This window comes from Scardinius erythrophthalmus (genome assembly GCF_964197995.2).
Source record: "Scardinius erythrophthalmus genome assembly, chromosome: 23".
NCBI lineage: Eukaryota > Metazoa > Chordata > Actinopteri > Cypriniformes > Leuciscidae > Scardinius > Scardinius erythrophthalmus.
Window position 1 is genome coordinate 21,308,219 of NC_138243.1, and position 27,999 is coordinate 21,336,217.

The 27,999-nt window shown below is 37.8% G+C and overlaps 1 protein-coding gene across 3 annotated transcripts in view; it reads left to right on the forward strand.

Moving 5' to 3' along the window:
• The window catches only part of ryr1a (ryanodine receptor 1a (skeletal)), a 52,286-nt gene that overhangs the window by 18,667 nt on the left and 5,620 nt on the right, over positions 1 to 27,999 (forward strand). Inside the window, exons 39-95 of one of the 3 annotated variants that reach the window (XM_081353631.1) lie at positions 116 to 227; positions 1,153 to 1,293; positions 1,389 to 1,662; positions 1,793 to 1,907; positions 2,010 to 2,142; positions 2,306 to 2,400; positions 2,479 to 2,614; positions 2,802 to 2,988; positions 3,279 to 3,390; positions 3,484 to 3,604; positions 3,689 to 3,858; positions 4,032 to 4,252; positions 4,504 to 4,594; positions 4,675 to 4,815; positions 4,930 to 5,093; positions 5,197 to 5,275; positions 5,526 to 5,615; positions 5,725 to 5,862; positions 6,066 to 6,143; positions 6,248 to 6,323; positions 6,428 to 6,551; positions 6,636 to 6,751; positions 6,834 to 6,901; positions 6,990 to 7,111; positions 7,289 to 7,338; positions 7,539 to 7,599; positions 8,940 to 9,066; positions 9,158 to 9,269; positions 9,366 to 9,447; positions 9,533 to 9,663; positions 9,942 to 10,262; positions 10,347 to 10,587; positions 10,670 to 10,757; positions 10,924 to 11,016; positions 11,863 to 11,877; positions 14,998 to 15,168; positions 15,299 to 15,358; positions 15,442 to 15,576; positions 15,829 to 15,941; positions 16,056 to 16,152; positions 16,232 to 16,338; positions 17,014 to 17,065; positions 17,209 to 17,280; positions 20,055 to 20,154; positions 20,285 to 20,364; positions 20,453 to 20,529; positions 20,617 to 20,690; positions 21,197 to 21,214; positions 22,941 to 23,021; positions 23,292 to 23,380; positions 23,478 to 23,606; positions 23,818 to 23,922; positions 25,246 to 25,327; positions 25,415 to 26,715; positions 26,811 to 26,881; positions 26,988 to 27,153; positions 27,678 to 27,764. In XM_081353631.1, coding sequence (XP_081209757.1) covers positions 116 to 227; positions 1,153 to 1,293; positions 1,389 to 1,662; positions 1,793 to 1,907; positions 2,010 to 2,142; positions 2,306 to 2,400; positions 2,479 to 2,614; positions 2,802 to 2,988; positions 3,279 to 3,390; positions 3,484 to 3,604; positions 3,689 to 3,858; positions 4,032 to 4,252; positions 4,504 to 4,594; positions 4,675 to 4,815; positions 4,930 to 5,093; positions 5,197 to 5,275; positions 5,526 to 5,615; positions 5,725 to 5,862; positions 6,066 to 6,143; positions 6,248 to 6,323; positions 6,428 to 6,551; positions 6,636 to 6,751; positions 6,834 to 6,901; positions 6,990 to 7,111; positions 7,289 to 7,338; positions 7,539 to 7,599; positions 8,940 to 9,066; positions 9,158 to 9,269; positions 9,366 to 9,447; positions 9,533 to 9,663; positions 9,942 to 10,262; positions 10,347 to 10,587; positions 10,670 to 10,757; positions 10,924 to 11,016; positions 11,863 to 11,877; positions 14,998 to 15,168; positions 15,299 to 15,358; positions 15,442 to 15,576; positions 15,829 to 15,941; positions 16,056 to 16,152; positions 16,232 to 16,338; positions 17,014 to 17,065; positions 17,209 to 17,280; positions 20,055 to 20,154; positions 20,285 to 20,364; positions 20,453 to 20,529; positions 20,617 to 20,690; positions 21,197 to 21,214; positions 22,941 to 23,021; positions 23,292 to 23,380; positions 23,478 to 23,606; positions 23,818 to 23,922; positions 25,246 to 25,327; positions 25,415 to 26,715; positions 26,811 to 26,881; positions 26,988 to 27,153; positions 27,678 to 27,764 — 7,692 coding nt within the window. The remainder of the gene's footprint in view (positions 1 to 115; positions 228 to 1,152; positions 1,294 to 1,388; positions 1,663 to 1,792; positions 1,908 to 2,009; positions 2,143 to 2,305; positions 2,401 to 2,478; positions 2,615 to 2,801; positions 2,989 to 3,278; positions 3,391 to 3,483; positions 3,605 to 3,688; positions 3,859 to 4,031; positions 4,253 to 4,503; positions 4,595 to 4,674; positions 4,816 to 4,929; positions 5,094 to 5,196; positions 5,276 to 5,525; positions 5,616 to 5,724; positions 5,863 to 6,065; positions 6,144 to 6,247; positions 6,324 to 6,427; positions 6,552 to 6,635; positions 6,752 to 6,833; positions 6,902 to 6,989; positions 7,112 to 7,288; positions 7,339 to 7,538; positions 7,600 to 8,939; positions 9,067 to 9,157; positions 9,270 to 9,365; positions 9,448 to 9,532; positions 9,664 to 9,941; positions 10,263 to 10,346; positions 10,588 to 10,669; positions 10,758 to 10,923; positions 11,017 to 11,862; positions 11,878 to 14,997; positions 15,169 to 15,298; positions 15,359 to 15,441; positions 15,577 to 15,828; positions 15,942 to 16,055; positions 16,153 to 16,231; positions 16,339 to 17,013; positions 17,066 to 17,208; positions 17,281 to 20,054; positions 20,155 to 20,284; positions 20,365 to 20,452; positions 20,530 to 20,616; positions 20,691 to 21,196; positions 21,215 to 22,940; positions 23,022 to 23,291; positions 23,381 to 23,477; positions 23,607 to 23,817; positions 23,923 to 25,245; positions 25,328 to 25,414; positions 26,716 to 26,810; positions 26,882 to 26,987; positions 27,154 to 27,677; positions 27,765 to 27,999) is intronic. The other 2 variants (XM_081353629.1, XM_081353630.1) reach the window with 2 other exon arrangements.

Consider the following 27,999-nt stretch of genomic DNA (forward strand, 5'->3'; position numbering starts at 1 on the left):
GTACAGCCACTATACATGTGTGTTTGTATGTATGTATGTATGTATGTATGTATGTATATACTTTCGTACTTTTTTGTACGAAAAAGCTAAAATTGTATTAACTCTGTATATTCAGGTGAACATGTTGATGAACTTTAAGAATTGTCCAGAGGATGAAGATAGCCCCGTTCCTGAGGATGTCCGGAATGGCCTGGTGACATTTCACCATGACCTTTTGGGTCACTGTGGTCAGTTTAACCATGCAAATGGAAATTTTTTCAAAGAACATACTGTCATTGTGTAATACGAAGACCAGTATCATTACAGTCCATGTTTATTCCTGTTAGCATGTCACTCCTGTTTCCGTATGCATTTTTTTCTTCCGTTGTAACTATCTCGTCTTTTTATTTCATAGACTATAAGTTACATAAAAGGGGGATTCACTTTTGCTTATAGTTGTGTTCAAATTAAATACGAGTCTCAATAAGGGAGTGAAAATGAATAGTATGTATTAAAAATGAATGCTACTAATAACAATAGACATACTGATGAAACCCAAAACAACATTTCATATAACCAAGCTCAATACTGTAAACAAACAAATAAACATATTTAACTCAAACCCAAAACCCAAATAAACAAAACAGGCGACATGAGGTATGGAAGGTGTAACTGCAGTATGAGAAGAGAAATACAGTCTGTAATGCAAATCTTCTTATCTGAATGTTGGTAGAAAGTCCCAGTCTTTGCAATGTCCCAGCAGGCAATGAAGATAGGCAATCAGTTCAAATAATTCCACTGGTGTAATCCAACACAGGTAGCATAATCCAACACAGGAAAAGTATATCTCATCACAACTCTTGTTTCTCTTCTAAAGCTCCATTACAGAGTCCTCTGTGAGCTTCTCTGCAAACATCCTTAACCCAATGGGTTTCCACCTCTTTTTTCCCCCAACAAACCCCAAACCATCACCATGCTTCCCTCATTTCTCCCTCTATCTCTCCCAAACTTTAAACCATTTCCTCCTTTTGTTGCCCTCTTGAGGCCAGGATGAACACTTTCATCCTTGTAACAGGGTAACTGTTACACCGTAGCAAGACTAGGTACATCTTAGGATTCACTGTTCTCAAACATAATGTAAGGAGTCATATGGATTCTCCTTCTCTGTCATAGGTGTGCATATTGAAGAGGAGGAGCAAGAAGAGGTGGTGGACACCTCTCTCCGTGGGCGCCTCTTGAGACTGGTGGAGAAAGTTAGGAGCTTACGCAAGAAGCCGGAGGCAGAGCCTGAACCTGAAGAAGACAAAAAACCCAGTAAAAGATTTTGTTTTTTACTTCATTTTAGACTTCCGTGTCCCATCTTGTTTTCCCCTACCATAATTACATGAACATTTGCTCTTGTGTCACAGGTACTCTGCAGGAGTTGATCTCCCACACCATGATCCACTGGGCTCAGGAGTCTTTCATTCAGAACCCTGAGCTGGTGCGGCTCATGTTCAGTCTGCTACACCGGCAGTATGATGCCCTGGGTGAGCTGATCCGAGCGTTGCCCAAAGCCTACACTATCAATGCTGTGTCTGTGCAAGACACAATGGAGCTACTGGAGTGTCTGGGGCAGATCCGATCCCTGCTCATTGTTCAAATGGGGCCAGAAGAGGAGAGGCTGATGATCCAAAGTATAGGGTGAGTGCATGATCGCACTCTTAAAAAGTCCTTTAACTTCAAATTCTACCAATAATTGTAACTGCAATAGATACAGTTTGAGAAATTTCCACCACCCTAGAGTTGCAACCATCCTCTGTTTCTCTTTCAGAAATATTATGAGCAACAGGGTATTCTACCAGCACCCCAACCTGATGAGAGCTCTGGGAATGCATGAGACAGTCATGGAGGTTATGGTGAACGTACTTGGAGGTGGCGATTCAAAGGTACACAGTTTATATTTTTAACACATTTTTATGCAATGTTCAAACATTTGAAGAATCAATTGGTTTGAAAGATTTAATTTGATTTGCATTTGCTCTGGGCAGGAGATCAGATTCCCTCGAATGGTGACCAACTGCTGTCGTTTCCTGTGTTATTTCTGTCGTATCAGCAGACAGAATCAGCGTTCAATGTTTGATCATCTGGGCTACCTCCTGCAGAACAGTGGGATTGGGCTGGGTAAAGCCTGATTCTTAAAGAAACCCACTTTCCTTTTTAATAACTTTTAATCTCCAGAATGTACATTTATGTTTAGCCTAGTTAAAATTAAATTAAATTAAAACTCAGCTATAAATGTATATTATTAAGTGCTGTATCAATCAACCAGTGATCACTGTTTCAGGAATGCGTGGCTCTACTCCTCTTGATGTTGCTGCTGCATCCTGTATCGATAACAATGAACTTGCTCTGGCTCTCCAAGAGCAAGACTTGGAGATGGTGCGTCATCCTAAAGTACAGATGGATACCAGTTTTTTTGGCTCCTACAAAAATCTGTTTGTCTCTCTGTTTGTGCAGGTGGTGAAGTACTTGGCTGGTTGTGGCCTGCAGAGCTGCCCCATGCTCTTATCAAAAGGTTACCCTGATATTGGGTGGAATCCATGTGGAGGAGAGAAGTATCTGGATTTCCTGCGCTTTGCTGTATTTGTTAATGGTTTGTATTTATGATGCAATTATGATTGTCTAGCTGGACAAAGGAAAGTATACAGTATTATATATAAAATGTAGTTTGTTAGTGTGCGAATTGCGAAGTGCAAATAATGTTGACATGACAAAAATAAAACAAAATAAATAATAAAAAAATATCAAATTAAATTAAAAGTATAATGTTCTGCTTTCAGGAGAGAGCGTGGAGGAGAATGCTAATGTGGTGGTTCGGCTGCTGATCAGGAGGCCTGAGTGTTTTGGTCCTGCACTGAGAGGAGAAGGGGGCAATGGTCTGCTTGCTGCCATTGAAGAGGCCATTAAGATCTCAGAAGATCCTGCAAGAGATGGACCCACTGTTAAAAAAGACAGACGCTTCCCAATGTAAGGGCAAAGCATCTCTGTACTAGATTACCATCTGGTATATTAAAGTCATTTTATACCGATCATTGTTTCCACCATTTTCCACCAGTTTCACATATCCACCATTACCGCCACCCACACAGAACAGCAACCTGCGCACAGACTAACATTTTCACACACGGAAGCACCTTGTGGCTTGTGCGAAGTGAATAGTATAGAGGAGAAATAACATGTTAACTCAATTGTCACTGTTTGGTTTTACAGTGGTATGTAGAGAGGTTTTTGAGTGTTTCTTGTTCATGGTGTGTCAGGTTTGGAGGTGAGGAGCAGCATGAGGAGAACAGAGTTCACCTGGGAAATGCCATCATGTCCTTTTACTCAGCTCTTATTGATTTGCTGGGTCGCTGTGCTCCTGAAATGCACGTAAGTGTGTTTGTACTCTATGTAACTGCTTGAGTGGTACTCAATGAGATCTGACATGATTGAACATCTCACACTTCCTGTCTGTTTGTATAGTTGATCCAGGCTGGTAAAGGTGAGGCTTTGAGAATCAGGGCCATTCTTAGGTCTCTTGTGCCCATTGAAGATCTTGTTGGTGTGATCAGCTTGCCAGTCCAGATACCTGCTTTTGGAAAAGGTAGCAAGTAAAGAGTTTGTAGATGGAAGCTTGAATCCTTACTTTTCTCACACTTCCTATCTTACTAAACTCATTACATTTCAGATAACAGCATCATTGAACCAAAGATGTCTGCTAGTTTCGTGCCTGATCATAAAGCACCAATGGTCCTGTTCCTGGACAGAGTTTATGGCATCGACAACCAGGACTTCCTGTTGCATGTACTAGAAGTGGGCTTCCTGCCTGACATGAGAGCAGCAGCTTCCTTAGACACAGTAAGATGTCTGCTGTATCATTCTTCACTAACAGAAATGCTGTCTGTGTCCGCATTCAAATGATGGTGCTCACATGGAAAATGCGGGTTCAAGTCTTGCTTTCATCGTTTCCTATTCTCTTTACATAACTATCTGCAGTACCGTCACAATTATTATCCTGTTCTTTCTCTAAGGCTGCATTCAGCACTACAGAAATGGCCCTTGCTCTGAACCGTTACCTGTGCTCCGCTGTGCTGCCTCTCATCACTAAATGTGCTCCTTTGTTCGCCGGAACGGACCACCGCGCCATCATGATCGACTCTATGCTTCACACCATCTACAGGCTGTCCCGAGGACGCTCTCTTACCAAAGCTCAGAGAGATGTTATCGAGGAATGTCTCATGTCTTTGTGCAGGTAACTTGTGTGCAGTGTTGGGTGTAATTCATTACTAAGCAATTAATTACTGTAATTTAATTACTTTTCCCTTTAAAAAGTAATGTAATTAGGACAGTATTCTAATTACACTTGTTGAAGATGTAATTGGTAGCTAATAATTAATAAATTTTTTAGAGTAACCTACCCAAAACGAATTGTGCACTACAACAAATGCCAATAAAACAAATATGCATTCAAAATTCATTTTGGGGTTGCTTATTGTTTTACAGGTACCTGCGTCCTTCCATGCTTCAGCACCTCCTCAGGCGGCTGGTATTTGATGTGCCGATTCTGAATGAGTATGCTAAAATGCCCCTTAAGGTATGAGATTATATCATTACACGTCAATGAATTTAAGATGGTTGCTATAGTCATCTCATCTGTCTGTCATTATTTTGCAGCTGCTTACTAATCATTATGAGCGTTGTTGGAAATATTATTGTTTGCCCAATGGCTGGGCTAACTTTGGCGTATCATCAGAGGAAGAGCTTCATCTCACTCGTAAACTCTTCTGGGGAATTTTTGAATCTCTGGCTCACAAGGTGGGATCTATTGCTGAGCTGTTTGAGAGAGTATTAGTGTTATTCTGTCCCCAAAATGTATTCAAATTACAGAATAACATAATAAATAGCTTTTTAATTTGTGTCCACCAAAAGAAATTTGATGCAGAGCTATTCAAAATTGCCATGCCTTGCATATGTGCGATCGCTGGAGCAATTCCTCCCGATTATGTGGATGCCAGCTACTCCTCCAAAACAGAGAAAAAGGCTTCTGTTGATGCTGAGGGCAACTTTGACCCCAAACCTGTCGATACCACTAAGTACATTTATTTATTTAATTATTCTTTTTAGTGAGATTTATCAAATTGACAAAACGTCAAATATTTGATTAATTATGCTGTTGTGATTCTCTCTTTTTTATAGCACTATCATTCCTGAGAAGTTGGATGGTTTCATCAACAGATATGCAGAATACACACATGACAGATGGGCTTTTGAAAAGGTATATATTATTCTTTCTATCTATCTATCTATCTATCTATCTATCTATCTATCTATCTATCTATCTATCTATCTATCTATCTATCTATCTATCTATCTATCTATCTATCTATCTATCTATCTATCTATCTATATAATTATATTATACTATCCATCAATCGATCTATCAATCTATCGTTTTGCTAGGTGGCTGGTAGTGTGTTATTTATTTATTTGTATAAGAGTTTTACCAGTGCCTTTTAATCCACCAGATCCAAAACAACTGGACTTTTGGTGAGGTGTTGGATGAAAATGCCAAGACTCATCCCATGCTCAGGCCTTACAAAACATTCTCTGAAAAGGTAACAGACATCATATATTACATTTTCACTCTCTCAGACTCCATAGTGCTATTTGGTTATTTGTAAGTGCCTCATATCATATGTTTTAATGTAATAATATTTGCATTAGGATAAAGAAATCTACCGCTGGCCTATTAAAGAGTCCATGAAAGCCATGATTGCCTGGGAGTGGACATTGGACAAAGCCAGAGATGGAGATGACGAGAAAACAGAGAAGACAGCACGCAAGATCTCACAGACTGCACAGGTAAGCGAGGATAGATATAATAAAGGATAGAGTGGAAAATATTGAGATACTAACCAAATACTGCTGTATCTAAAACTCTAAATTAAGTTTTGTGACTTTTGTTTCACATATTAAACAACAAATTGCATATATTACTGATACTCTAAATATGAGTATGATATCATAATTCACAAATGCAGTGTTTTTACAATTTCTTTTCCTAGGCAACCTATGACCCCAGTCATGGCTACAGCCCTCAGCCCATTGACATCTCAGGCATGACACTGTCCAGAGAGCTACAGGTACACAATGATTGAAAGAAAGACAGCACAACCCCAATTAGTTCAACATCACCAATTCAATACAATTGAAAGCACCATGGCTAACAGCACACTGCGTTTTCTAGTCCATGGCAGAGCAGCTTGCAGAAAACTACCATAACACCTGGGGCCGCAAGAAGAAAATGGAGTTACAATCAAAAGGTTAGCCTCTCTCCAATGTCTGACCAATAAACAGCCTTTTTTAAATGATTTTCCTGCAGCTCATTTTAGTTTTTCAACATCTCTCTTGATGTGTTTGTACTTAGGTGGAGGGACACACCCTTTGCTTGTGCCTTATGACACACTGACAGCTAAAGAAAAGGCACGAGATAGGGAGAAAGCATATGAGCTACTCAAGTTTCTGCAACTCCATGGATATGCTGTGACAAGGTACAGGAGCCACTGAAACCCATATTTATACTCCAAAATAATGTAATTGCTATAATTGTGATTGTCTAAAATCTCTCTGTCCAGGGGGCTCAAAGATATGGAAAGTGACATTTCATCTATTGAGAAGCGTTTTACGTATGGCTTCCTACAGAAGCTGCTAAAGTGGATGGACATTGCCCAGGAGTTCATAGCACATCTTGGTAAAACTGCATTCTTTTGTGTTGCATGAATTTGTGGATGAACTGAGATTAACTACATTTTCTGTGACATTTATGTTTACAGAGGCAGTTGTGAGCAGTGGCCGTGTGGAAAAGTCGCCGCACGAACAAGAGATTAAGTTCTTTGCCAAGGTGGTCTATACTCCCAAGAAATCTTTTTGCATTTAACGTTTGATCAGGACTGTAAATAATGTGTGTGAAATATTTCTGTCCTCCTCAGATTCTTCTGCCTTTGATAAATCAGTATTTTAAAAACCACTGCCTCTACTTCCTGTCCACGCCGGCCAAAATCCTGGGCAGTGGCGGACACGCCTCAAACAAGGAAAAAGAGATGATTGCAAGGTAACAACACACAGACACTTAAACAGTCTGATATGATGTTAATGTCAAATACAAGATTCTTTCACATTACATTTTTTAAAACTTTTTATTTCACCCTGTTCCTCTTGCTGCTTTCTTTTCCCTCTTTCTCTCACGTTCATTCTTATGTTTGTTTGATTTCCTTTAATTTGGTATCAGTATCTTCTGTAAGATGTCTGCCCTGGTGCGACACAGAGTGTTTCTCTTTGGTAAGATGTACTCTGCTGTCCTCCATCACTTTTCCTTTCCGTTTTCTTATTACTTTTATTTCGAGTGTTTTACCTTTCTTTTGTGTGTTTCTCTCCATTATCTCAGTAGAGCATCTAATGTGCTTTACCTCAGTGTTTATGGTTTTAAAAAAAGCTGAATATCTATCCTTGATGTAATACCATCTGTTTGTGATATATAGGTACGGATGCACCTGCTATTGTCAACTGCCTTCATATCCTTGCACGCTCACTTGATGCCAGGTAAGTCATTAAAATGAGTTGTCAATCAGAATAGAGACCAGTAGCACAACAGTTGTATGTTGTATCTCAAATGTGTCAAACTCTACTCCTGGAGGGCCAGAGTGTAGCTCCAACCAGCTTCAAAACACCTGTCTGGAAGTTTATAGTAATCCTAAAGACCTTGGCTGTGTCCGAAATCACCCCCATACCCTTAATTAGGGCACCGTTTGAGGGGACAGACATTTTTGTTGTGTCCAAAACCATAGTGGATGTAATCAAGTGCACTCGTTCAATCCCACAATGCATGCACCGCAATACCGAGTGTACAACCAATGTACGCTCAACAGCTAGAGAATACCCATAATGCACTGTGAGGGTCGAAGATGGCACCTGCAGCTGAATCATCAATTCATCCATTTTCCAAACCACTGGTCCTATGTAGCCTGGTAATACCAAACTCTGCTACTTCGCTTTGCTTTGTAGACAGAGTCTGGCATGGCACAATTGAAAAGTGTTTTCTTTCTCGCGGAGGGGCGCTTGTCTGAAGTTTAAAATCATTGGTTACCCGTAAGCCAATCACATGGCGTTTGGTTATGGCGTGTGTTATGCGCATGCTCAGCCGCATCTAACTTCCACTGTAAACACATGTATGATGCGAAAACAAAACCATCGAGCGAAATACCGGAGTAAACATGGCTGTGAACGACTTTTGCAGATTATGTGAAGTAAATCTACGCATCCACGGTACAATCAGCATCTACGTCACGGCTCTCAGCCCGCCCTCTGTTCGTTGATTGGCCCGGCCGTCCGAAGGCCGCTGGAAAACTGAAAGATAGGCTGCTATCTCAGACTGACTACAGAAGCGAAATGAAATTGAGCGGAAGTAGGAAGTCGGACTTAGTCAGGCTAGGTCCTACGTGGCTAGAGCGTAAGATCATACAGGTATAAATTCCTTTTTAATCAATTATTATTTTGTTTAATTAAGGTTTATACATGTTAGTTTCCATGGCCGTGTTCAAGATAAATCTTTTCATTACTGCTGGAGCTGCCAGTTTGTTTAGTTTCAAATGATTATTAAACAGCAAGCACAAACTATGCTAAAGCGGCAGCGCTTCCAGCGCATTCAGTTTCCTAATTCCGTCACTCGTTTTCATTCACTCCTTCAAGTGGACTATATTAGTGGAGTAATGTAGGGAATAGTGAATGAGGGTATAGGGGCTGATTTCGAACACAGCTCTTGAATAGCTGGTTCAGGTGTGTTTCATTAGGATTGAAGCTAAACTCTGCTGGACAGTGGCCCTCCAGGAACTGAGTTTGACACCCCTGTTTTGTCTTTTTTTTTTTTTTTCTGACTTTAACAGAACTGTAATGAAATCCGGGCCTGAGATCGTAAAAGCAGGGCTGCGTTCGTTCTTTGAGAGTGCAGCTGATGACATTGAAAAGATGGTGGAAAACCTCAAACTTGGCAAAGTGTCCAAAGGCAATCAGGTGCAACTTTAGTAATGCTAGTATCACAAGGTGTTTATTTCCGGCATTATTTTTGCACGCCACGAGTCCATCTGTGTCTTTTGTCTCTCAGCCAGTGAAAGGCGTGTCTCAGAATATTAACTACACCACAACAGCTCTGCTCCCTGTCCTCACTTCGCTGTTTGACCACATCGCTCAGCACCAATTTGGAGATGATGTTATGCGTAAGGACCTTTTTTGAAAACTAAATTATATGTTCATTTTAAAATTAATATATAGTAGTTAAATTATTTTGCGTCTCTCTGTCTTGCCTCTGTTAGTGGACGATTTGCAGATGTCATGCTACCGAATCATGTGTAGCATCTACTCTCTTGGTACAGTAAAAACACCTCATGCAGAGAGGTTTGTATTTGTGTGTGTATGTGTGTATAAATGTATGTGACAGTGGGGTTGGGTTTTTTATATTTTTCCTTTTTATGTGCATTAGGCATAGACCAGCCCTTGGAGAATGTCTTGCTCATCTTGCTGCAGCCATGCCTGTGGCCTACCTGGAGCCCAATCTTAATGAGTATAATGCGTTTTCAGTCTACACTACCAAGACACCCAGAGAAAGAGCTAGTAAGTCATCTCTTTTCAGCTACACTTCAATTCAATAAAATACATTTATAATGTTACAAACAAAGAAATTTTATATTTCAAATAAACGCTGTTCTTTTAAACTTTCTATTCCTTAAAGAATCCTGAAAATATGATCATGGTTTCCACAAAAATATTAAGCAGTGCAACTGTTTTCAACATTGATAATGATAGGAAATGTCTCTTGAGCACCAAATATAAATCTGTTTCTGTATTTGTATCTGATTTTTATTATTCCATTTTTTTCCTTTTATCTACAGTCCTGGGCCTTCCGAACCATGTCCAAGAGCTGTGTTTGGACATTCCTGAGCTAGACATATTATTGAAAGAGATTGGAGACCTGGCTGAATCAGGGGCTCGCTACACTGAAATGCCGCATGTGATCGAGGTCACCCTGCCCATGCTATGTAACTACCTACCCCGCTGGTGGGAGAGAGGAGTGGAGAACTTTCCTGATTTGGAGGGTAAGCTGTGTACAGACGTCACCTCCGATCACCTCAACCAGCTCCTGGGAAGTATCATGAAAATTGTGGTCAACAACTTGGGAATTGATGAAGCTTCCTGGATGAAGAGGCTTGCGGGTACGAGAAGTTGTTATTCTCAAGTCTGGGCTTGTATTTTGCACTGAACCTGATCTTCAACATAATATCCTTGTTTCGATCTAGTGTTCTCCCAGCCCATTGTGAGCCGAGCCAAACCAGAGATGCTCAAATCCCATTTCATTCCCACCATGGAGAAGCTGAAGAAGCGAACGTCTAAAGTAGTGGCTGAGGAGGAGCACCTGCGAATGGAGGGGAAATCTGAGGGGGATGAGGAGGAAGGAACTATTAGAGATGAGTTTGCAGTTCTCTGTAGAGACCTGTATGCTCTTTACCCTCTTCTCATCCGCTATGTGGATAACAACAGGTATTTTGTGGCTCCTTCGTAGATTATTTTAATAGCATCGTTTTTAGTTGTCTTGACATTTTAAATGTCACATGGGTTTTAGAGCAAGATGGCTGACGTGTCGCGACCCAGATGCCGAGGAACTGTTCCGCATGGTGGGCGAGGTCTTCATCTTCTGGTCCAAATCTCATGTAAGAGACAAATGTCTATTTGAATGAAACAAAGAAAAACATACAGTATCAGTAGTCATGATAAACACATTCATTGAAGCCACAGCATATGACATTTGAACACAACAACATACAATTCTATGTACCTCGCTTCGCTTCTCATTCTCTCGGTAATATCTCTATGCAGAATTTCAAGCGAGAGGAGCAAAACTTTGTGGTGATGAATGAAATCAACAATATGTCCTTCCTCACTGCTGACAGTAAGAGCAAGATGAGCAAGGTGAGGCCCTACCGTCAATAAATGGGAAATAGACTTTCATATTTGATCATTTATTTCTTATTATTTGATTATCACGTGGTCTGAGTAGTTTTTCTGTTCTGCAAATTCACATATATAATTTATATATTGGTATTTTTTATAATAATATTATAGATTAGGTTTGTTTTTTTTGTAGGGGGGAGGGGGGTATTTGATTAAAAAAAATCTGACTTAAGCATTGTGTTGTCAATAGCATTATTTTAGAATTATTTATATACCATTATTTTATATACCATTATATAATATAATATTATTATTAATATTTAATATTAATATTTTATTAATTTTAATATTTTAATAAATTAATATTTTGAAGTAGATTTGTTTTAATCAGTTTGCATTTTAATTTTAGTTTACGTTATAGTAATTTTTTTTTTTAAATGTACATTTAATTTATTTTGATTTCAGTTTTTGTAATTTTTGGACTACATTTGGTTTTAGTTGCCAAGGCAACATTTCTAATTTTTTTCATCTAATATTTATATTTTATTTCAACTTTGTCAATTAGTTTTAGTTAACAATATTAACTCTGAATTTCAAAAACTTAAAATTGTTAATAAACCAACAGCCAATGGTTGATTTGGCAACAAAGCCCCACATCAAAAGGTAAAGTGTGCAGTGCTTTCATGCTTTTTTTTGAAGACGTTGAGTTTATTCTTGTTGCCACAAAACGCCAGTGATTACTGGTATTATGTGCAAGTGCTTTTCGGGTGCGTTTTACAGGATTTAGGTGACAGTGTTAATGGTGTTCTCTCTCTGACTGTGCCCTGTCCTCTTTTTCTCATCTGGATGCTGGTTGGTTTCTAGACCGGGGACTCTGAGGTTAGCTTCTCTGTCTGCACGACTGCTGTGCTACCGCATGGCACCTCACATCTAGGGGGGGAGGCATTTCATCAACTCCCTCGACACACTGGCACTCATAACTGTGATTTCACAGCTGTTTGACAAGACTAGTGTCTATAGGAATAACACACTCTTTTTTTTTTTTTTTTTACATGTTTCATGTGTAGATGGGCATCATGATAAAAAGCATAATGGTGTTTTTTCCCTAAAATGGTGTCTCTAGTGCTCTTTATGGATCAGATTTTTGAGGGATACACAGCTTAAAATGGGAATTTAGGAGAATATAATAACACAATGTAAATAATTATGTTAAATGGGTATATTCTGAGCACTCTCAGTCTCAAGAAAAATCCCATCCCCATGGACACAAGGGCCACAAGGGCGCCTGTCGTCCTGCCAGTGTGTGAGGGGGGGAGTCTGAATCGAGGCGTTTGATGAAAGAACTCTTTGTAGAGTCAGGCTCATGGCACTTGATTCCATGTCCGTCGCAGAGGGTCCGAGCCCCTGGAGGCCTGTGCCATCACCCTGTACAGCGGTTTGCATCTGTTGGACTGTAGTTCGGATGGGGATCTTCATACATCTCTTATCTTCCTTTTCTTTTTGTATAACGGCTGCAGGTTGGGGTCAATTTTTTTAATCTGTTCAGGAAGTCAACTGAGACTCAGAAATTTGCAGAAATTCACACATCAAACTATTCAAACTGTACTTCAGTTCATTTCCTAAACTGGATTCATGTGATGGAATTTGACCTCAATTAATTTATATTTCATCATCCTCCTTGACAAAGGGGGGCATTTAGAGTCCATCCTCTAATGTGTGCCTATTTAATCCCACCTTAACTGGAATTGTTTCTGTACTTATATCCAATGGCTTACACATCCATGATGTTCCATTTTTGTCTCCCCATCCACCCCTTTTAGCCCACGACCCCAGATGCAATCAAAAACAAATGATTGAGGTGGGATTGTGGAAAAGGGAATTATACTTACATACTTTAGGACTAACGTAACCTGTAAAACTTGGCTTTAATTGTTAGTTGCATTAACACAGTGGTCCACAGCTGAAACAACCACAACATAATACATTGATTATTTTATTCAGACCAGGGTTGAAGACAATATCAGATACCCAAGACCCAAATCCAGATCACTAATGGAGCCATTAAGACCCAGACCAAGATGTGTCGGTCCAAGCTATGAGACCCACACCAAGGCCATGTTTATTTGATTCTGGGTGGTCTTAACCCTATAAATCCTACTGTATCATATTTGAGACACAAATTTCTAAGGCCTCTAAATTATCTATGTGATCAAAACTTTGCTGAAAAACCTATTGTACTCAATTTACTACATGGCTTCCATTGTCTTATTGATAGTTTATACTTTTTAAAAGCCTTTAAGTAAAACGTCCCCCTTCACGTTGTGTACACGTGTCTTACTAAGAAATCTTTAGATATTTTTATTAAGTAAATGTAATAATAACTATACATTGTTAGTAATACTTCAAGATGAACACTTACTGGACTGAAATAACTTCGCTTTAATTGATTATCCATAGATCATTATTTATAAAAGTCATGTTAAAATGTGAGTATCAGATATGATGCATCAGACTTTTGAGGAATGTTTATTATCTCTCAATCATCATTGTGTTGCATCGCATTATGTTTTGCTCCCTATGATGAAAAATTACAGAGCTTTGATCATAAAACTAAGCATTTTAAAAAGTATAAACTATCAATCAGACAACAGAGGGCATGAAGTAGATTGTGTACAACAGGTTTTTCAGCATCATGCTAAGACATATTATTGGAAGATGTAGAGTAACAACAGCTAATTTAATGCATTTTATACAAGTAGTCTAATATACTGTTATAAAGATTTAATTCATTACAGGCTATCAGAATTTAATCTTACTTTTTGGCCATATAAATCAAATTGAGGTGTTTCTTGTCCTCCCTAAGTATGTCCTCATATTCTCACTATATCATAGTATATAAGCCATAAAAAGCCTGCTCTGATGCATAAAATATGATTCACAACGACTTTACAAGGTTAAGACCAAGACCACAGGGTCAGTACACCAAATTAGATTGACATACTATATTCTTTCACCCACAATGGTTCTCATTCATGAAGCATGAGCAGAATGATTTTTGTCTAAAACCATTCTTACTTAATCTTTGCATTCAGTTCAGTTACATACAATTTATTTTGCTCATGTTTTCTAAATGAGACCTAATGTCTGAAACTCTGAAAGTGCTGGATTGGAGGGGCAAATTGGTGCAAACAGGACATGTGTGATCAAGCGTACTGAAATGATTGCCTCTGTGGGTTGAGTTTCTTAACTTTGGCAACCCAAAATGAGTCAAAAGCGATTAAATCCCCTTTAGTTTTATAATTAACGCCACTGAATGAGTTTTACAGTGTTTTTTTAGCTCCTCTTCTTCTTCCCCCTGAGTCTGAGCTTGTTATGACCGTGCATGTCCTTGCAGACCTTTTCAATGCATGGAGTGTATTAAGCTGCACTAACACGTTATAGTACCAGCCCATCTATAGTGCCTGCTTTTATTATGTGTCTACGCTAAGATGACGTTTCAGTTGAATGAATTTCCCCCTTTTTAATGTTGTCACCTCTGTTAAGATTAGAATTGAGATTTTAGCTTCAGACCAAATATGCCTTGTCTTCCCCACTAAGCCCCAATGTTGTTGTCTATTCTGATGAAAAGCAACCCTGAACATTTACCCTCCCTTCCCTCTTAATCACCCTATTAATCAGAATGACTCCTTTCCAAGGACTGTTCTCTAAAGAAGTCCTAACTTAAAGATAAAACCTAATGACTGAAATAATGTCTTCAAGTAAGGATGGATTGTTTTGTTTAGCAGTCTAGGTCCTTGTTAGGGAACAGGAAGCTTTGTATTTTGCTCAATGAAATGAATGTAAAATCTTGAGTTGGACTTCCATTTTTTTGGTCAACAGACTTTGTTAGCACATCATTCAATATGAAAATCTTTTCATAAGATGCCATAAGGTCTCACTGAAAGTTATTTCATGATGTCTATATCAGTTGTCATGCTTTGAATTTTGCTTTCATCTCAGGCTGGTGGCTCGGATGTGGAGCGTACCAAAAAAAAGAGACGTGGAGATCGATACTCTGTTCAAACGTCCCTCATTGTAGCATCCCTGAAGAAAATGCTTCCCATTGGACTTAACATGTGCTCTCCTGCAGATCAGGAGCTCATTAACCTGGCCAAGACACGCTATTCTTTGGTAGTGTGATCACCGTATATCTGTCTGTCTCCCTATCTATCTCCAAGCCTAGATGTTGTTATAAAGTTTCACTTAGGTTGGTCAGCAAAAAAGGTAAACTCAGCCAGTCTGTTGTGTTGTTGACCCATAGAAAGACACAGATGAGGAGGTGAGAGAGTTCTTGCAAAATAACCTGCACCTCCAGGGCAAGGTAAGTGTATGTCTGCATGTTTGTGTTGGTGTTGATGTTAAAGTGTTTTTGCAGGAACCCGAATGCTATCTCTCTCTTCTCAGGTCGATAACCCGTCTATGCGCTGGCAGATGGCACTGTATAAGGAAATGGCAGGAAAGGCAGAAGATGCAGATGCTCCAGAGAAAGTGGTGAAGCGGGTTCAGGAGGTCTCTGCGGTCCTCTACCACATTGAAGTGGTGAGTTTGAATTTAAAGGTTTGAAAATCCTAGTGCAACTCAAATAAATCACATTTTGATGACCACTCACCCACACTGCCACTATACTTCAGTATCCCAGTCAAATTCGCCAGTTTGTTGCCTGAACAGCAATGTATTAATAATAGCCAAATTTAAATGCGGTTTAAAATCAGATAAAAATAAAAATGTATGTTCTTGCAGTATAGTTGTTTTTTTCTCTTCTTAGACTTATGTCTTTTGTTCCATCTTCAGACAGAGCATCCTTTCAAGTCCAAAAAAATGGTTTGGCACAAACTGCTGTCGAAGCAACGACGTAGAGCGGTGGTGGCCTGTTTCAGGATGACTCCCCTTTACAACTTGCCCAGGTAAGACAAAACACTATCATACGAGAGTCAGTCGGTCTGTTTCATAGAATAAAATGATGAGAAAAGGGGGTAACAGGATTGGAGACAGATAAATGTTTACCATCTCTCTTTCAGCCATAGAGCATCTAACATGTTCCTAGATGGGTACAAGCGGAACTGGATCCACACCGAAGGATATTCCTTTGAGGACAGAATGATTGATGACCTGTCTGTATGTGCTCACACATGCATTTTAGCAATTTTTTTGTGATGTAATCCACATGATATAGTTTTTGTTCTCACCGATGTAGAAAGCAATGGAGGAGGAAGAAGAGGAAGAAGAGGAAAAGGAGACAAAGCCAGACCCTCTTCATCAGCTCATCCTTCATTTTAGTCGCACTGCCCTCACTGAGAAGAGGTGAGATCCCGTCACACTACTTGTTAGTGAATGACACAATTGGCTCCTGGTGCAAAAAGAGATGATCACATGGCCATAACCACTGACTGTTATACGGACAGCTCAAGCTATTCACGTTGTTCACATGGTTTTTGTCAATGTAATGTAATCACCTATTACAAAATAAAAGCAATATATAAGTACTGGATAATGTCAGTCTGATTATACAAAAAATTAGTATATATATATATATAAATACACACACATGCATGTATATATTTAAGAAATATTTGCATACATATACTGTATATATTTATATATAATTTATATTATATATAGATATAATTTTTATATATATAAATTACACATTTTTCTTAAATATATACAAGCATGTGTGTGTATTTATATATACAAAATAATTATACACAGTACATACACATATATTATTTAAATACAAACTTTTATTTTGGATGCGATTAATCACGATTAATCTTTTGACAGCCCTAATATATATATATATATATATATATATATATATATATATATATATATATATATATTATATATATATATATACACACACAAAGAAAAATATTCTAGGATTATCATTTCAAACAATGAAGACCTTTTTACATCTGTGGTTGTCTTTGAATTGTTGTTATTTATCTCCTTGTCCCTGCTTCTGCTCTGTCACAGTAAATTGGATGTAGATTACTTATACATGGCATACGCTGATATCATGGCTAAGGTGAGACCTTTTTGTCTTATGGTAAACCGTTAACACCAAATGTATACATATTACTTTACTGTTACTTTTATAAATTTATAAAGCCATTAATTGATAGGCTCTCACACTATGTAATATTCTTATTTCATCTCTGTTGAATTTAGAGTTGCCACATCGGTGAAGAGGATGAGGGGGGAGAGGAGGAGGAGGGTGGAGAGGAGGAGATGCCCTTTGAGGTGCGACAGACAGAGATGGTAGGGGGAGTCCGGGGGCTGGGGACGGGGAAGACACAGAAGCGGTAGAGTGACATCCAAACCAACCACTGTACCATCCATCCATCCATCCATTCATTCACATCATATCTTATGTTTCTCTGACTGGCCTGTGCTCTCTGATCTATCTCTGTCTCTCCATCTGACTCATTATTAATGTATTAATAACATCATCACACTGCAGCATCTTTAAAACATTTTTAAAGGTGTTTTTTTTTATTTTACAGTTGACATAGCTTTGAGCCACCAACTAAACACAAATGCATAAAAAATGACCTGAATACATTTACTTGACAAATATGTTACATATGAAAAAGACTCATATTTGGACTCATTTTACAGTTTGTACCAAAACATCATTATTATTATTAAGTGTTTAGTAGTTTGGGCTTAAGGAAATGTTTTTTATTATTTTTGTTGTACCATTCAGTTATGAACTTACAAGGGTGAATTTCATAAAGAAATCAAAATCAACCAAATAGGAGTTATATATTATACAATTATAATTTTTTTGTGATTTATATTATTTTAGTTAATTCTTATATTTTCAATTATATAATTATACATTTCCTGGATTGTTGACTTCAGAGAGATTTCAGTGTGAAATTTCACCTGTTGCAGCTTTAAAAGTTCAAAAGAAACTATATCCTAATGGTTGCTTTTTAATGATATGTTGGATGATTTATTGTTTTCTTGCTGTGAGCTTTATGATTGAGGTGTCAAGTGAACATGCATTTTACTAATATATGGTGTTTCACAGTTTGAGTAATCACTAATGATGGCTTATATATGTATATGTTTTTGATCATATTTATGCTTTCTATTCTATTTCTTACCTTAATTTACTTTAACTCATTCACACTAATTATGTGAAAATGATTAATTAATGTTTTCCCCCCATACTGACATAGTATACTGACACACAGACTACAGTTAAAGCCAGAGCAGTCTCCTAGTCTACACACACTCACAGAGGAACAAACACACAGGAACACCTATGATGAAGTGGATTGTATGCGCCATACACATATACACACTCAGCCTGAGCATTTATGTAAAGACATGGTAAGAAGAAATGCACACACTTTTGGGTGTTTAGGCCAGGCTTACATGGGAGGGGGGTGGCATGGGTGGGGTGGGAGGTTTGGGAGGGGGGTATATTATGCATGCAGTCATTTTTTAATTATAAATTTTATGATTCAGTTCATTTTTGGAAAAGCAAGCTTCTGTAAGTAAGCCAGCTTTTGTATTTGCTTTCAAAATTGTCACTTTGCGCTACCTTTTATTTTTGTAATAAAAAGCTTGCTTTTATTATCATTTCAATGATAACATTATGGAATTGTATTTGTTCAAATATCTACAATTTAAAATAATTGCATTTAATTACAATTCCCTTTTATTTCAAAATAAGTTGTATGATGTTTGGTAATGTGGGCTAAGGGTTATGTATATTTTGTTTATCGTTCACTTCCCAATAGGAGACAGAGCTGTAGATGAGTAACACCTGTATGGCTCTTTGTTTCTCTGTGAGATGCAAAGCCATCAGGAGAGTTTACTGTAGTCCAACGTTTGCTCTGATAAACAAACGTGGGAAATTAGTATGACTATCCCATAACTAATGATGATGGTGGGGTTGATTGGGAGCATGCTAAATGAACATGAGTGAAAGAGAACAGAGTTTTTTAATATAAAAAGAATAATCAGCGGTGCCAAAATCTTTTATAAATGTGAAGCACTCACAATCACCCAATTTCGCCTTAACACTATTATAATCGCATTTTAACTAAAATATATCCAGTTTGTTTTATAAAATATTTAGACATATATGCGAGAATGCCGTTAGACTAGATGTCTAAGTTTTACAAGTTTTCAGTTAAGGTGAGAACACGTTAGCAAAATTTGTGAACAAAAAAGATCCGTTGTCAATTATCAATAGTGTAGTCATGTATGAAGCACAGCTCACACAGAAATAGAGTGCAACAGTTGGGTTCCAAAAGTAAAAAGGTTTACAACTTAAATCAATTTCCATATAGAGAAATTGATTTTTACTTTATAAACCTTTAAAGCCTTACTGTGAGTTACGAGACTTCTGTTGATGTTGTTAGCCTACATTATTGCAACTTAGTTTTAAACAACCATGTTTAACAGCAGAATTTGTGGTGAAAAGCGACATGCAAATGGCGTAATCTTGATCATACATCTTAAACTATCGACAATTGACAATCAACCTTTTTTGTCCACAAACTTCCACTAATGAGACCCCCACTACGGCTCACTGACGTTTTTCCTACAACGACAGTACTCATTGTTTTGAGTTGATGATAACAATAAATTGCTCGCTGCTGTCCTTTATCTTCTTCACAGAAATACCAGTTTCTAAATTTAGAAATACCCACTGAGATAATTTTCTTTACGCAACACATGAAACTGCAAGTGACTTTAATTGTCACTCTACATATCATTGTCTGACGCCCACAGACATAATGAACAACATTTTCATAACAGGATCTTGAAAAGCACACAAATAAGACTTGAATGACAAGTAGCACCTGATCAAGATTGAAAAATAATCATTATCGCTTATAAAGAAAGATGATTTTACTTTTATGGTTAGTTATGGTTTCTGTAGTTCAATTGCTGTAGTGGAGCAGTGAGATTGAGCAGAAAGAATGGTTTGTGAGAAATAGGACACATTAAAGGCGTTCAGGCAGTTTATTTTTCCATGTTTAACCCTACAGGAAAAAGAGATGGAAAAGCAAAGACTCCTCTACCAGCAGGCCCGTCTACACAACCGAGGGGCTGCTGAGATGGTCCTACAGATGATTAGTGCCTGCAAGGGTACATGGTCACCCTTGGCTTGCACACACACACACAAACACTATTGGATCTTTTTTTAAGGTTGAACTTTCCATTTATTGTTCTACATGCCATCCTAAAAACACTTTTTTTTTTTTTTTTTTTCGTACAGGTGAGACAGGGTGCATGGTCTCTTCCACCTTAAAACTTGGTATTTCTATTCTAAATGGCGGGAACTGCGAGGTCCAACAGGTTAGTTAGGAGTCTGCATGGAGACAAGACAGTGAATTAGACCCTGCACTAATGCTCAGCTGTAACAGGATTGACTATTTGCTTGCAGAAAATGCTGGACTATCTGAAAGACAAGAAAGATGTGGGTTTCTTCCTCAGTGTCCAGGCTCTAATGCAGACCTGCAGGTATATTTTAACTGGAGGCATTTGTCATCTCACATTCACACACTAGTTAATAGCTTCATTAAATCAGTGTTTGGCCATCTTTTGCAGTGTTTTGGACCTGAACGCTTTTGAGAGGCAGAATAAAGCAGAGGGTCTAGGTATGGTGTCAGAGGAGGGAACAAGTAAGTAACGTTAATAATCTAGAATCTTTTTTCATCAAGATGAATACCAATAAATGGTCAAAAGGAAGATTTTAGTTCAATACAGAAAGCTCTGAAGATCATAGTCCTATCAAATGTAATTTGAAAGTATAGAGTAACTATATAACAATCCATAAACATGTAGACAGTCTTGTCAAAATTACAAATGGCATCCAAATATTCAATCATCCATCTGTAATCATACATGTTTGGTCATTCTAACATGGAAATGCTCTTCATTTTTGTTGACCAAATTTATCAGTTGAATAAATTAATTGTAATCATATTGTCATATACTCCATTTGTCTCCAGATGTTATAATCTAGTCTAATATGATGTCAATAAACACAGATTATGAAATTGGCCATAATTAATTCCCTTTTCACTCCATGTCGTCTGTTTGCCCTCAACTCACCATCCCTCTTTTTCCATGACTATACTTTTGTCCTCCATCTCTTTTCATTCCTCCTTTCCTTCACGGGCCTCAGACATGAAGCTAGAACGGGGTAAATAATGCCTCTGTCCCTCTTCTTTTCATTTCTCTCTTCCTGTCACTCTTCTCTGTCCCTTTATATCTTTGAAATCAGTTTTGTTTGAAACTTAGCTTTTTTGGTTTTTGAAGAATATATATACGTTTAAGTGTATATATATGAATCTTATCACTCAAGGATTTGTAAAAACAACTGTCAGTCACATCACAAGTACAGATCACTGAAGGTGTATCTGACTTATTCATTCACACTGACAGAATGTGACTGAAGTGTTTTTCTTTCTTCCCTTGAGTGTTGAAACAGATCTACTGTAACTCTAGAACTCTGCATTGTGTCTAATCTATAAATTAAATTATACAATAAATATATGCTGCATTTTAGTTATTCAGTGTAACAGAAAAAAATGTTTTATTCATAATGTTGGTTTTTGCATTAATGAACTTTCTTTTTGTGTATTTATAAGCATTAGCTTTGTTTCTACCGAAAAGGGTCTTAATCTTCATATGACCACACTAAAATTCTTAAATTGAGTGTTTTATTCTTAACAAATACATATAACTTAAACTTACCAAATCAAGCCATTGATTATGAATTGAGCCAAATCTGATCTAACTCTGTCTTGGCTTCACAATTTGCACCTAACATTACCCTATATGCTCTCCTATATTTACCCCTGCCATGAGGTCATATTTAATCCAATAATCGATCATTCAGAATTGCTCACATCAAAACGGTAGTCTATGTTAGTGGACAGCAGTTTAGCATTGCAATTTAACATTTTGTGAATTTTATATGCAACAAATTTGCAACAAAATTATCAAAGGAGCTATTTGTAAACATATCATTCCATGCTGAAGGCTTTAACTGACTGTGATTTTTATGAATTTTGCTTTATGTAATGACCTCCTCCTTTCCTCCCCAAACACAGCTGAGGTTTAGGATTGCAGTAGGTCTGTCCCGCATGCTAAAGTACCATCTATGTTAGGGCTTCATGTTGTAATTAATCCCCCTTTGTTTTTGAGCCACAGTTTATGTGATTGTATATCAGTGTTCTTGTATCTGTTTCATATAGGTACATTATTGTGTATGTGTATAGTTAATGTATATGTGTCATGTTATTTGGGTAAAGTAGTTCTGTGATGTGACTCATTTTGTTGCTATAGTTCAGTCGGAGTTAAAGAACTAGTGATTATGCAAAAGGCTGTGTCTCATTCTACTCCCTAGTTCCTAAGGAAGTGAATCAGTTAAATTGTGCCAAGACTAAGATCGTTTTGGTATCATTTGTTATATCTTTTTTGCCCATTGTTATTATATCTGTTAAAAATTACAGTACCATTATGAAATATTAGTTTGTCCTCCATTTCTGATGATTTTACAGGACATCAGTGAATATAGTGACTCAACTCTTTATTGGTGCTTACTGGGATTTTTCAGTGCACCTTGGTCAGCGTACTTAATACTGAACTGGGCAGTGGATTGAAACACTCCTAAAAAAAACTACATTTCCTGCTTATCTCTTGCAGAAAAGGACAAAAATATTGCAGTTTGCACTAACATCATAACATGAGAGATTTGAGGCAGTTTGCTTTCTCTAAGCTGTTTAATCTCACTTTCTTCCACTTACGGTCTTTCTCTTCTCAGTTCTAATCAGACTGCTCCTACACTAAACCTGTGATGAATGTCATAAAGACAGATTCACCTTTATGTGATGAATTCCCACACATTTCCTTCCTTCGTCTAGGTGAGAAGGTGATGGCTGATGATGAGTTCACTTGTGACCTCTTCCGCTTTCTACAGCTCCTCTGTGAGGGTCACAATAATGGTGGGTGGGTCCTGAATCTGCACATAAATTTTACCGCAGTGAATATGAAAATTTGTACTGCGATTTATTGCAATTTGTGCCCCACAACAATGGGGGGTCTTTTACACACCATCATATTGTTCCAAATCTGTCTTGTTAATTATTATTTTTTTTATCTCTTTAAAACACAGTGTGAATTTGAAGAGCCAAGTTTCAAGGGTTTTGGAAATGTAATGTCTGTCTATAGTACATATTGTGCTTTTAACCATCTGTGAGTTTACTTCACTTTAGACTTCCAGAATTACCTCAGAACACAGACAGGCAGCACCACCACCATCAATGTCATTATCTGCACAGTGGATTACCTGCTTAGACTACAGGTGAGGTCACTTTACCCTGGAATACCCGATAAATTGTTGCTTATATTTGGATTTCAGCACACATATTACTTTGTGGGCATTTATTTTCTCTCTCCAGGAGTCTATCAGTGATTTCTACTGGTATTACTCAGGAAAAGACATCATAGATGAACCAGGCAAGAGAAACTTCTCTAAGGCTATGGCTGTGGCCAAACAGGTGTTCAACAGCCTTACCGAATATATCCAGGTGCAGTTTATTTTTTGATCATTGACATTTTTATTCCGTTTATTTACTATATTAATTTATTTCAGTCTCTACATGTAGCTGCACAAACCCTTTTGTGATTGCATAAGCTGAATAGAATCTACTTGCTGTGATTCTCAGTATGTTCATTTCCCCTAAAATACACTTAATTCACATATAGCTGCCAAATATTTGGGTTATCCTTCTGTTTCAGGGTCCCTGCACAGGCAACCAGCAGTCCCTGGCCCACAGTCGCCTGTGGGATGCTGTGGTGGGCTTTCTGCATGTGTTTGCCCATATGATGATGAAACTGGCTCAGGTAACCCATCTAAAATAGATTTTTCTGTTATGTAAAAATTGTTTGTGTTCATTCTCTCTGAATGCATTAGATCACATAGCTGAAACATTCATGTACATGAAGTTGGCTTAGTGTTTTTTGTACGAGTAATTTCTCAACTTAATATATGCGAGTAGTTTTTGTAGAGTATTTCAGCATCTTGTATGGAGCATAAAATGACAGTGCAGTTTCCCTGTCTTGTCAGTGGATATGCACACTTTTACCTGTAGCAAATATATTTTATTTCTACTAAAATGGCTTATTTATTATTTTAGTGGCTAATAGAAAATGCATGAAAATTAAACTATAGTAGTTGCTCATGTAGAACTATTCTTAATGATTATATTACATGCTAATGTTAAGAACATGTTACATTCCTTTTTCAATTTTAAACAATAATGTGTTGGAATGTAATATTGTTTTTGCTCTCAATGCTTAACTGATTAATTAAACTGTTTTTCACACGCCGTATACAGGGAAGAGTATGTATCACTCTATTTATCTATTGAAGTGATTGTATTTGAGTTTTCCCCCTTCATGTTCCAGATTCCCAATCCAGGTTGTTTGAACCCAAGAATATAAATTTGGAAGTATTCCAAATGCTTTTTATTTCTGTATATTTTAGCTTAAGTATTTAACATTTTAGACACAAAAATTAGTTTTTTTTTGTTCATTTAACATGATAAATTCACTTAAAATAAATAAATAAAAATCTAAAGTATGCAAAAAAGTGCGTCAAACAGCCTGAGAAAATGGATGGAAGGCAGTTAACATTACCCAAAAGAACCATGTGTTTTCAGCTTTACATGATTTTTTATTAAAAAAGTGTTTTGCCCATTCTATAATTCTACCTTTAGTGTGCTGATTGATTTTAGTTTTTATGATTTTCATGATCTCTTGTATGTATAGAGTGTTTCTAATAATTATTAACCCCTGTTATTGTTGCTGCATGCAATAACCTGCATTTAAATGTTGCAGAAATTTACATTATCCTCAGCCAATCTGATAAGGTAAAGTTTCTTTTAAAGATGCAACTGTAGTTATTTTTTGACCATACCCTTAAAGTTAACCAAGTTAAACCCTTACAAATAATGAAGACCTTATGGCTAAAACAATTGTTTACATTTGTTGTTGTTGTTTTTTATTTTGTTTAAAACATTATTCAAAAATGTTACATTTTATATGTTCCTTGAGTTTTACAAATCAGACATTTTTATAAAATTTGTTCATTTAGATATTGAACAAGGTATTGGCATGTATTATATGTTATTGTGCTGCTAGTGTGTCAATTCTGTTTTCTTCTAGGATTCCAGTCAGATTGGTCTCCTGAAGGAATTGTTGGACCTTCAGAAAGATATGGTGGTCATGCTATTGTCTTTGTTGGAGGGTATGAAGACAATCTTGCATTTATTTTCATCAATTTCACATTATTCAGTCTAGATCTGATTACACTGTATGGTTCTGTATTTGACAGGTAATGTTGTAAATGGCACCATTGCTCGGCAAATGGTGGACATGCTAGTGGAGTCCTCCAGTAATGTAGAAATGATCCTTAAATTCTTCGACATGTTCCTCAAGCTGAAGGACATTGTTGCATCTGACGCATTCCGCGACTATGTGACAGACCCCAGAGGTTTGATATCCAAGAAGGACTTCCAGAAAGCCATGGACAGCCAGAAACAGTACACACCTTCAGAGATCCAGTTCCTATTGTCCTGCTCTGAGGCAGATGAGAATGAGATGATTCATTATGAGGAGTTTGCCAATCGGTTCCAAGAGCCAGCAAAAGATATCGGATTTAACATAGCTGTGCTGCTGACCAACCTCTCTGAACACGTTCCTCATGATACCAGGTTGCAGAACTTCCTCGAACAAGCTGAGAGCGTTCTGAACTATTTCCGCCCATTCTTGGGTCGCATTGAGATAATGGGCGCCAGCAGGAAGATTGAGAGAATCTACTTCGAGATCAGTGAGGTGAATCGTAAACAGTGGGAGATGCCTCAAGTCAAAGAGTCCAAGCGGCAGTTCATATTTGATGTGGTCAATGAAGGTGGCGAATCAGAGAAGATGGAGCTTTTTGTCAACTTCTGTGAGGACACCATCTTCGAGATGAATATTGCTTCACAGATTTCAGAGCAGGATGAGGAGGAGAGAGAAGAGGATGATGAGGAGGAACCTGAAGGAGGAGATGGAGGAGGTGGCGGTGATGAAGAGGGTGGTGGTGAGGAGGGCCAGCCAGAATCAAGCTCTGCCTTTGCCGATTTCATCCAAAGCGTCATGAATTTCCTGGGCATGTTCACCTTTAGGAATATTCGCAGACAGTACCGTAGGCTCAGAAAGATGACCATCAAGGAAATTGTGGTAGGACTTGTTACCTTCCTGTGGACAATCCTCATGGGCATCCTCCATTTCATTTACAGTGTGTGTAAAGGTTTCTTCCTGCTCATCTGGCATACACTTTTTGGAGGCGGTTTAGTTGAAGGGGCTAAGAACATCACTGTGACCGAGTTACTGGCAAGCATGCCGGATCCTACTCAGGATGAGGTTCACGGAGACCTTCCTGGAGAACCAAGGGGTGGAGAGGAGCAGGATACTGGTGGGATAACAGACTCAATGGAAGCAGGAGGGGGAGAGGAAGAGGATGAGGACATCCAGGAAAAAGATGGTGGGAAGATTCCTGGTATCGATACACCTGGTGGACTTGGAGATATGGGTGACACGACCCCCGTGGAACCACCAACTCCAGAGGGCACTCCATTAATGAAGAGGAAAATGGTATGTGGGTTTTCATTTGGCTCATTTCCTCTTGTTTCTTCACCAATGTTCTAAACAAAGATGTGTGATGTTGGTCTCGTTTATTTATGCTACAGCAATCAGAAGAAGCAGGACCTGAGCAACCTCCTGCTATCGAAGAACATCCTCCTGAACCTGAGAAAGCAGAGTGAGTGACTCCGCAATGAAGGGAAAACAAGACATTGTAGTGTTTGTGTTTGATTCTTCATGGTATTTTAGATGTATTTAGAATTTGAATGACCATTGTGTAACAGCACTGAGAATAGAGAGAAGGCAGAGAAAGAAGCAGAGGTCAAGCCTGACACAACACCAGAAGAACCAAAACCTAAGAAAGCCACTAAAGCAAAGGAGAAGAAATCAGCCAAAGGAGCAGGATTTGAGCTCTGGAACGAGCTGGATGTTCAAAGAAATAAATTCATGGTAGGACAAAATATAAAATTATTTTTCCCAAACTAATACAGAAAAATGGGAACAGATTCCAAAGAATTTCCTACAATACAAATGTTCATACTTATCCTTGCATTAGAAACGCATATTCTTGTGTACATGTATATGCAAGCACATACACCCATACATAGACAGCGGTCAGCGGGTATAACTTATGTTACAATACATAGTATTTCGATTTTTATCAAATTCTGCAGGACAAAATTGTGTTAAGGATTACACATCCGACACAGTCTTCTATCTCATATATTCATGGCATGGGGGACAAAAAACACTTAGTTAACCGATGTAATCTTTTCAACCATTTCCCCCAATATGATGAAATTCTATTGTTATGTTGTCTTAATGAAAAGGTCAGAGTTTCCATATTGTATACATTATTTAAAATTTCAGATGGGGGATCTTCATTGAGCCATTTCCTTTTAAAGGCCTTCTTACTAGTTGCTAGTACCGATAATATATTAAAAAACTTTATGTCCTTCTTTGTTCATCTACAGAACAGTTTGTCCCGTAACTTCTACAACCTTCGTTTCCTGGCTTTGTTCATCTCCTTTGCCTTGAACTTCATTCTTCTCTTCTACAAGGTTGTAAACTTATTTTAGATTTTTACATTGTTTTCCCATTTAAATTTTTGGTCTATTTGGATTTCTGGTCTCCTTTATATGTCCTTTTGTTTAAATTATCAAATATTCATGACCATTTTAAATTCCTTTTAAAATGGCATGCCTCACAATAATTTTGTTTTCGCATACGCATACAGTAGAAATAAAAATAAAATCTAGTTTTTGTTTTTAAGGCTCCATCTTTTTATTTCTCCAG